The 9123-nt window shown below is 48.1% G+C and overlaps 1 protein-coding gene across 1 annotated transcript; it reads left to right on the top strand.

Moving 5' to 3' along the window:
* Window positions 1-1978: 1978 nt before the first annotated feature.
* LOC131557288 (T-cell surface glycoprotein CD8 alpha chain-like) lies at window positions 1979-4301 on the top strand. Its single transcript, XM_058804360.1, has 4 exons — window positions 1979-2024; window positions 2581-2943; window positions 3508-3594; window positions 4054-4301. The coding sequence occupies exons 1-4, from the start codon at window positions 1979-1981 to the stop codon at window positions 4299-4301; spliced, it is 744 nt and encodes a 247-aa protein (XP_058660343.1).
* The last annotated feature ends 4822 nt before the right edge of the window (window positions 4302-9123 follow it).

Raw genomic sequence — 9123 nt, forward strand, 5'->3', positions numbered from 1 at the left:
AAAAATTTTCCCTTAAAAAGTTATAACTCCAAGTGTTTCTGCCAAAAAGCTTTAGGTCTTTCCTCATTTTCTCATATCCACTTTTTCACATCACACATCACACCACATTCCTGCAGCCCAGGCAGAAGGGCAGTGAGCTCCTGCTCTGGTACTGACCCCCACACCCAAGTCCTCTTCCAACAGATGAAGGAACAGAAGCAGGATCTGTTTGCTCTGGGAATTGTTATTTGTTTCAGAGGGGTTGTTTGTTATTTCAGAACACACCTGAGCCCAGCTCGGGAGGCTCTGGGATGGCTCTGGGATGGCTCTGGGATGGCTCAGCACATCTGCACGCTGATCCTCCAACCCAGCTCTGCAGGCACAGCTCACACAGCCCCAGTGACCCTGACACATCCCAGCAGCAGCTTCCTCCACTCATTATCACACTTTGATGCCCAGTGATACAACCACAGCTCCCAAAGCACTTTCCATAACTCAGCTGTCGGCAGCAGCGCAAAGAGCGGCGCCCGTTTTCTGTTTTCTGACAGAGACAGGAACCATGAGGCTTCTTGGCAAAGGGTTAGCAAAAAAAAAAATTAATAAAAAACCCTACACAGAAAGATAATCAACAATAAAGCCTGTGTGCAAAGCTCCAGGAAATGCAGCCATTGCCCTGTGCCAGTGGTCACCCAGAGGCAGCAGCAAGGGACACCAGAGCACACAGTGGGCTTGGGGCAGGACAGAAGGAACCCGTGCTGAGACCAAAGAACCACAAGCAGATAAAACAAAGAATAAGCAAGTCACAAATTCTGGACTAGAAATTAATTTTTTCAGAAATTCTTTTTTCCCTCAACGTTTTGTCACAGAGGCCAAGCACTGTCACTTTACCCAAGAGGGTCCTGACGATATCACATCCCCCAAAGAGCGGTGCAGCCTCCCAAGCCAAGTGACAAAGTGACAGAGTGACAAAGTTCATCTCAGCTGTGCTGCACTGTCCCCAAGGACAGACACTCCAGGAGAAGATGGCTGGGTCATCTCAGGGCTGGGTCATCTCATGCTCTGAGTATCAGCCCAACAGTAACTGCATCAAACTCAGCAGCACCTGGCTTCTGACAGATGAGGGAAAACAGAGCTTCTTTGCAAAGGTGTAATAAAAAAAAACTCACACAGAAAAGCAATTAACAGGAAAGTTCAATCAAACACCAGCCCAGCCCCTTGCACTCAGGTGAAATGATTCTTTCTAAGCATGCAAAGGTTCAGGAAACATCACCCATCCCCATGTGCAAGTGGTCACCTGGAGGCAGCAGCAAGAGCCCTCTCTGGTGAACCATAACAGGGTTTTTTTGAAGAGCAGAAGACCCTGTGGTTAAAGAAGAGAGCCACGAGTTTTAAAAACAAAGAAAAGGCAGAACACTCACTTGTGCAAGGAGCAATGTCAACAGGTTCCAGTGCCAAAACCAACTACCTTTGGCTGAGCAATAGCAAAGAAGAACTGAACAAAGTGCAACAAGAACAGAGAAGTACCCAGCAGTGTGCCAGAAACCTGTGCTTGGAGATAAACAACACACATGGATCTACACCAGGAGCACCTGAGTCACTGTGGGCTCTGCAGGCACACGGGACTCCATGAATGTGCTCAGGAGAAGGAGGCAGAATCCCCGCCAAGAAAAGCGTTCCAGGGTCTGCACCAAAGATGGGGCAGCTCTGTGCCTTCTGCACAGAATCTGTGGGGAGGGAAGTGATCCCACCTCAGCCATGAGCAGCATCACTCTGGATCTCTAGGAAGATCATCCAGAAAAAATCCCTGAGGCACTTCTAAGAAATGATGAGGTTAAAGGGACCCAGACTCTGGACTTGAACTGAAGGCATCTGCATCCTGGTGTTGGGGTCCTGGTGACATCACATCCTCCCCAAAGAGCGGCAGAACCTCCCAAGCCAAGTGAGAAAAACCATCTGAGCTGCTCTGCAGCAGCCCCAAGCACAGGCACTCCAGGGGAAGATGGACACGTCTCCTGCCCCGCTCCTGCTGCTCGCTCTGGGATTCTGTGAGTACGGACACGGGGCTGTGCAGCCCCTTCACCGGCAGGGACAAGGAAAACCTTTCTATTGAATCCAAGACACTGGGGCAAATGATTAAGGGAAAGGAAAAAACCAAAGCAAAACTGCTGACCTTGAGGTGCGCTCAGTAGTTGTGTGGGGAGAAGCAGAATCACCTCAGGCAGCAAAGGGCAGCCAGAGGGGCGGCTGCAGCACCACCTGCACTGGGAACAGAGATGGATCCAATGAGTGCTTCCAGAGGGGAGGGAGAAGTTTAAAAGTTAGTTTTCACAGAGAGCTTAAACAGCTTATCACTTCAGAGAAGCTGGGAAGGTGTAACGTCCCTGAGAAGACACTGGAAGGGCAGCACCCATCTCTCAAGCCCGGGATTGCTGAGCACCCTCCATGCACCCTCCCAGCAAGGACTCCAAGGAAACCTTCACATCCTCCACACAGTGAGGTCTTCCCTCTCCATTTGAACTTCCAGCACATAGAAAGGGAGGTTTCCTCAGAGAACCCTTTGACTCTTCCCAAGTGGTTCCAGCAGGGATTTCTCTCCTGCAGGCTGCCCTGGGATCTACGGCCAGAAACTTGAGATGAAGGTCAGGTCTCCCAAGGACATCGGGCAGCTCCGGGTGGGACAGAGGCTGGAGCTGGAGTGTCACACTGACAGGAGCCATGGGGCATCCTGGATCCGCCAGGACAGCAGTGGGACCCTTCACTTCATTGCCTTCATCAATTCCATGTCCCGGCTCACGTTTGAGGGGGGGCAGAGAACGTCCACACGCTTTGAGGCGAGCAAAGACAGCACGATCTATCGGCTGGCAGTGACATCTTTCACACCACGGGACCAGGGCAGCTATTTCTGTGTGATGAATCTCAACCAAATGCTGCACTTCAGCCCTGGCCAGCGAGCCTTCCTCCCAGGTCAGCAACACCTTCCCCAGCCTCACCCAGCCCTGCCAAAATGCCCAGCACCTCCTGCCCGTGCCCTTCGTAAGCACCATCCCTCCACAAACCCCATTTCCCTGCTGGCTTGCCCAGGGCATCCTGTGAGCAACCCCTGCTCCTCCTGCCACAGCCTCCCTGCTTCCCACCTCTCCTCCTGCCCAAAGGCAAACATCATTGGGCTGCATCTCCCCATGCCCATCTTCCCCACCCCAGCCATGGCTCTGAGGGGAGAGCATTAAAGCAAAGTCCAGCACCACCCTCTCCCTCCTCAGCACACGCAGCTCCCAAAAGCTCAGGGGGCTCAGGCTTTGTGGGGGTGGTGTCACAAAGTGAGAAACAAGCAGGCTGCAGCTTCTTCTTGGCTTTTGAGTGACCCTCCTTGGGGAGACCCCATCCACACTTGGCTCTATGAAGTTCCCCCAGAGCTGAGACCTTTGCTGTGCACAGGAACAGCCCTGCCCAGGCTGGAGAGCAGAAGGGCAGAAGAAATCTGTTTTATTTTATTTCCCTACATGCTGACTTCATCCATTTCACTTACAGCCACCACTGTACTGGCACCCAGCACTCCAGGACCCACCACCCAGGGGGGCACCACTGAGGAGCCCAACCTCACAACTGCAGATCCAGGTAACCTGAATGCAGGGAGGGAGAGAGGAAGAGCTGCGCCCTTGTCCACTGATACCAAGGGGGATCCTGCAGATATTTTGGGATGGGGGGAAGAGTGAAAACCCATACAGCTTTAACAGAGCTGGAAGGAATAAATTCCATCATTTCATTCCCCACAGGAAAGGCTAAGCATGATGTAAAAAGCATGAGCATATCCCATGCCTGGAACACCAGGAACAGGGGGAGGGAAGCGAGAGCCTCAGGGCCCAGGTCTGTTTTTAGTCTCATCAAAGGACACGGGAAAACTTTTGGCCACGTGTCCCCCCTCCAGGTGCCAGGAAAATGCTGAGAGCAGCAGACCATCACTGCAGGCCCAGGGAAGCTCTGTGCCTCCGTGGCAGCTCCCCTGGCTCCTCCAGAACTGGCTGTAACACCAGCTCTGAGCACCTGGTGGACCTTCCCTCTTCTCTATCCCTGCAGACAGCAGAATGCAGGAAGACCTGGATTCCTCCTGTCTCGCCTTCCTCTGTGTCACTTTGGCAGGGCTCTGCCTCCTGCTCCTCCAGCTCCTGGCCACCACCATCGTGCTGCATCAACTTAAGGTTGCACCTACCCCCTCTAGGTGCACCTCAGGCCTGAAACCACAGCCCTGTCCCCGAGAATGTGCTGGCTGCTTTGGGAGGTGTGGGACAACAGGACACAGTGCAGGAGAAGGATCCCTGCAATAGTCACTGCCTGGACATCCTCCAACCAATCATCCTGACACTTCCTGAGTGCCCTTCCCCTCCCAGTCCAGCCCTTTCCCATGATTTTGTAGGAAGCAGGTGCAATGATCTGATTGCAGCATCAGGGGCTTTTCCCCAACAAAAGGCCATGTGTTTTGCATGGGAAGCATTGCCTTGAAAATATATTTTCTCTATTCAATGTTGCTGAATGTGACATGTGACACACACCAAAATTAAATGCATGAACATTGAACAGAAAGCTGTTCAGAAAACTGAGCAAAAGCATTCTTCTGTATTGCCATCCCTGTAAACTCTGTTATTCTTCCAAATTAAATTACTACCTCCTGACCCAGAGATTAATTATTTATTGCCTGTTCTACTGCTTGGGAGCCTACAGAGGACAGTCCTGTGGGAAGAAACAGGGTATTTAAATTCAAGAAAGCATTTCAATAAGATAAACACGTGTACAACAACATGGAATGCTAACACAGGATAAACAGAGAAAAATAAAACCCCAAGCAATAAAAAAAAATATTTGGGCATTAATACCTGACATTACTAATAGTGATGCTCCACTGTGCAGTGCTGCACTAAGATCCCAATCCTGAAGCAATATTGATCCAGACAAGACTGATGCAGTGAAGAACTGGGAGAAGGGAATCTTTGGGTTTGGGGTTTTTTTGTCATTTTGTCGGGTTTGCTTGTTGGTGCTTTTTCTGCAGTCTTTCATTTGCACAGGAAATCAACCTCTAAAAAAGAATGACAATGCTGACAGTGGTAATTACCCCCCTGAACACAGCTCCAAATCCACTGCACAGTGAAATCTTCCCATTTTTGACCTCTAGTAGCACTGCAACAGACACCATGAGTTAGCATAAGCCTGTAAGGGAAGGGAGTTGAAAAGCAAATGCAGCTCTCCACCTGTGGATTTTCAGGGAGATCCTGCATGTTTGTAGAGTGCTGTCCATCCCAGGGGGTAAAACTTGTCCTTCTGTCTCTTAGACATGGTTTTCTATCACTGAGCTCCTTATATTTTAGTATGTTTTACAAATACATCCAGTACACTGCACTGAACTGCTGTGATTCCACCTTGGCTGCAAAAGGCACAATCCTCTTTGCAGCAGGGCAGAAGGCTGAGAGGAGCAGAAGAGCTTGGGGTGAGCACCAAAACAAACCCTTTGGTAGCCACTGCCCCAGTTTCTCACTGAATACCCCAAAAATGACAGACTTCACCACAGAAGCCTCCAGCAGAGGCAGTGACCCAGCACAGCTCTCCAAAGCAACACTGAATTTCCTTTAGCTCTTCCTTCCACACAGTCCCTTGATCAGCTTGTGCTTCAGCTCAGCTCAGCTGCACCCAGCACTGCACCTTGCATTTAACAGAGCCTGTAAAGTTCTCCACCAACAGGTAGACCTGATGAACAATATTCTCTATAATCCACCTACAACCTGGATTTTCTTTAGAAGACTTTGCACCCCTACTAATAAGGTACCAGTAGAAGGCAAAGCCAAAACATCTCTTGCACTAAAATGTTAAGAAGCAATTGCAAGTATGAGTGCAGCAGTGAGAAGGGAAAGTGCCAAGAGCAACCCCAGCCCTGCATGCACACTCCTCTAGCAAATCATGCAAGTTCAGGGCAAACTGGCTGGGTTTGTGCTTGGGTGGCAATGTCTGGGCAAGGAGCCTGGACTGCTGCTTGCACTAATAAAAAGAGGAGAACTGGCTGAGCTGGAGTGCAGAGAAGCAGCTCAAGGGTGCTTGTTAGTGCAGGCAGGACAGGCCCTACACATCTGACAGCTTTTGGTCACAGCACATGGAAGAGGCTCCAGTTCCAGCGAGCTGACAGAGCAGGGTGCAGGCTGGAAGCTGTCACAGGGCAAACTGGAGTCTGGCATGGAGAGTGACATTCAAACAGGAGAAGGAATGCATTTGTTCAGAGGTCAAGGTTACCCAGCTGCACACTTGCTCCAAACTAACAATGGAGTAGCTCATAACTCAGGATCTGAGGGGCTAAAGACAAGCCAGGAGTTAACACTTCATGGTGCACAATTTAAGCATAACCTCAACTAATAAAGAAAAAAAAAAAAAAGAGTACAAAATGATTGCTGAAAAAGCCTATGAACATGAAAAAGGATTCAGATGCTCCCAAAACACAGAGTATCCAGAATTTGTTGACAGACCCCTGCTTTTAGACCAGAGCTTTAATTATTCAGTGAACTTTTCTGAGTGAGAAATGATTTTGATAAATAAACTCCAGATATATAATACAGCCAAGATTACCCCACCAGAACCAGTAACTGGACTGGTCAGTTAAAGTCAAAAAGCTTTGTCTGTCCAAGTATTTGACAGATGACATGTCACAGGAAAGTAACCTAAGCTCCTCCCAGACTGCTCAGACTAATTCTGTGGTGCATTTTGTGCAAGTGCTTGGAATCCACCCCCAAAACCATGCCCTTGCTGCTGCTTCTGCAGCATTCAACACGGAACAGCAAAATAAGGCAGGGAAAAAAAGTACAGAAACCTCTGGAAGAGCAGTAAATAGGCAGTGAAACAACCTCCCTGTAAGTAGCTTTCTTCCTTCATCAGAACACGCAGGGTCAGCACTACCTATCCATCACCACATTCCCATCCTGAGCTGTGCTGAATAAATTGAATGCGTGTAAATTTTTGTCATGGGAGATTGACCGCATCTGTTTGTGTTCCATATTCCTGGAAACCTCCCACATAACTTAGAAAGCTTGGAAAATAGTGGATTTGCTCTCAGTTCTGAGGGGAAAGAATTGTCAGCAAAAATAGCTACATTCATGTATGTATTTCCTCTCCCCACAGGCAAATGTCCCATGGATGATGCTCAAGAACTGAACTGAAACATTATTTACACCTTCCCCATCCCCTTTTTCTCCAGCCAAAGAAAAAGTCCTAGCCATAACCTGACACTTAGTAAGAAGAAAGAAACCAACAGCAGTGTCACCAGGTCTGAAAATAAACACCAGGCAGAGGAAATGCAGGAGAAAAGGGCATCTCCTGTTAAAAGCCAAACTCAGGGAAGGTTTGCTCACTGCAGCCCAGGTCACAGCACCCACCAGTCTTTGTTCCAGTCTGCACTGCTGTTTTAAAACACCCTCTAGAAAGTGAAAAGTTTGAGGTGGAATAGGAACTGGACAATACTTCAGGGCTTTTGCATTTGAAAATACAGATACAACTGTCCTGTAAAAATTAGCATAAATCAGTGTGATCTGAAATCCCAGTTCCTACAAACAGACCCAGCAGGACTCAGTAAGAGCTCACAGGAGGCTGTGAACAGCTCCAGTTCCTGCATTTCTCTACAGGACTGCTAACTTAATGCAAACTTGGAGTCATGGAGAAAGATTAGGTCACTCTCATCTCACATAGGTACGTTTTTGTAAAGCACTTATCCTTTTTACATATTAAGGCTTGAATTAAATTCAGAGTAGTGATGTAACACCACATTGCAGCTTTACTCACTACAAATCATTGCTGCCAGACTTTTTTAAAAATTTCATTTCAAAAGCCTCTTTCCCTACACTTCAGTCTCCTACTCACAAAAGGAAAGGAGCAAGGGTTGGGATGGATTAAGGACCAGGTTATCCCTCCCTGCCCAAGAGACACATCAACCTCTGAAGTGATAAGCACAGAAAGAAAAACTGTACCTTGCAGTGGGCAAACAAACCTTGCAAGCAAAATCTAACCCAAACTTACTGCCTTTACCTTGGCAAGCTGGCTCTGAGTGATAAGTAACTTCAACCTTGAATTTTAACAGCAGCCATCCTGTAAAGCACCAAGAAAGATTCAAAGCAACAGGATGGAGACAGGTCTAAGCTAACAGAGATCAGAGGCTCTGACTCATTACTGGGAACACACAGCATCCACTTCAGCTTCCCCACAGGAGACTGAAATCAGTGCTTCCACAGAGGAACACTGCTTTCAGGAGGAAGATTGTTAGTTCATCCATGCCTAGCTGCAATGTGCAGTGCTGAGGTCACAGCAGGAAAGGACTTAATTAAAAAATACTTCAGAGAGCAGATGAACATCCAGAGTACTAACAGGAGGTGAGGACATGAACTTTGTGTAAATGACAACCAAAAATGAACAATACCTGTGAAGTTTAAAAGGTGCTACTTTCCTTTCCTACTCTTTTGAAGATTTCATAATGCTTTATAACACAAGTTAGACCTGAAACACCACAAGAACACATCACAATACATTTCCTATTTAAGGCATTTGCCAAAATTCAAATCCAAGTCTATTAATAGACATTGAACTGACACTACAAACAAGCTGCTGGTATGAAAATCAAGTTATAAACATCCATTACTTTCAAAGCACCCATAAGTTAAACTTTATATAAGCATGGTCAAAAAATTCTTGACTGGCTGCCCACCCACACCACTAAGTTGGGTGCATTTGCTCAGGGCTGCTGTTGTGACAGCTTGCACAGGGAGGAGCAGCAGTGGCAGCCCAGCACAGCCCCAGGAGGACAGGCTGATCTGGACACAGATACAAACACACTGAGTGTCCTTACTCCCACCCTGCAGCACCAAAAGGCACCTGGGACACACAGGGCTACTTCAGGGACCAGTCCAAGGCTTCACAATCTGCTCCAAAAGTGAAATGGAGGCACATCACAGGTCCCACTGCAGCTTCAAAATAAAATACATTTCTACTGTGGATATTCCCACCCCACTAGGGACACTGCACACATACCAGATGCCCTCTATACTTTAGGTATGGAAACCACAGAGTTTTATTCACTCTTCCCCTGCAAGCCTGCTCTCCAGTTACCAGGAGCACAGCAGGCAGTAG

The sequence above is a fragment of the Ammospiza caudacuta genome, chromosome 4 (assembly GCF_027887145.1).
Source record: "Ammospiza caudacuta isolate bAmmCau1 chromosome 4, bAmmCau1.pri, whole genome shotgun sequence".
Lineage (NCBI taxonomy): Eukaryota > Metazoa > Chordata > Aves > Passeriformes > Passerellidae > Ammospiza > Ammospiza caudacuta.

What these genes read in the sequence shown, in the direction of transcription:
- LOC131557288 (XM_058804360.1), top strand. Translation starts at nt 1,979, where the DNA reads ATGGACACGTCTCCTGCCCCGCTCCTGCTGCTCGCTCTGGGATTCT. An exon ending in GCTGCTCGCTCTGGGATTCT is followed by an intron (nt 2,025 to 2,580) that starts GTGAGTACGGAC and finishes TCTCTCCTGCAG; the next exon opens with GCTGCCCTGGGATCTACGGC. An exon ending in CCTCACAACTGCAGATCCAG is followed by an intron (nt 3,595 to 4,053) that starts GTAACCTGAATG and finishes CTATCCCTGCAG; the next exon opens with ACAGCAGAATGCAGGAAGAC.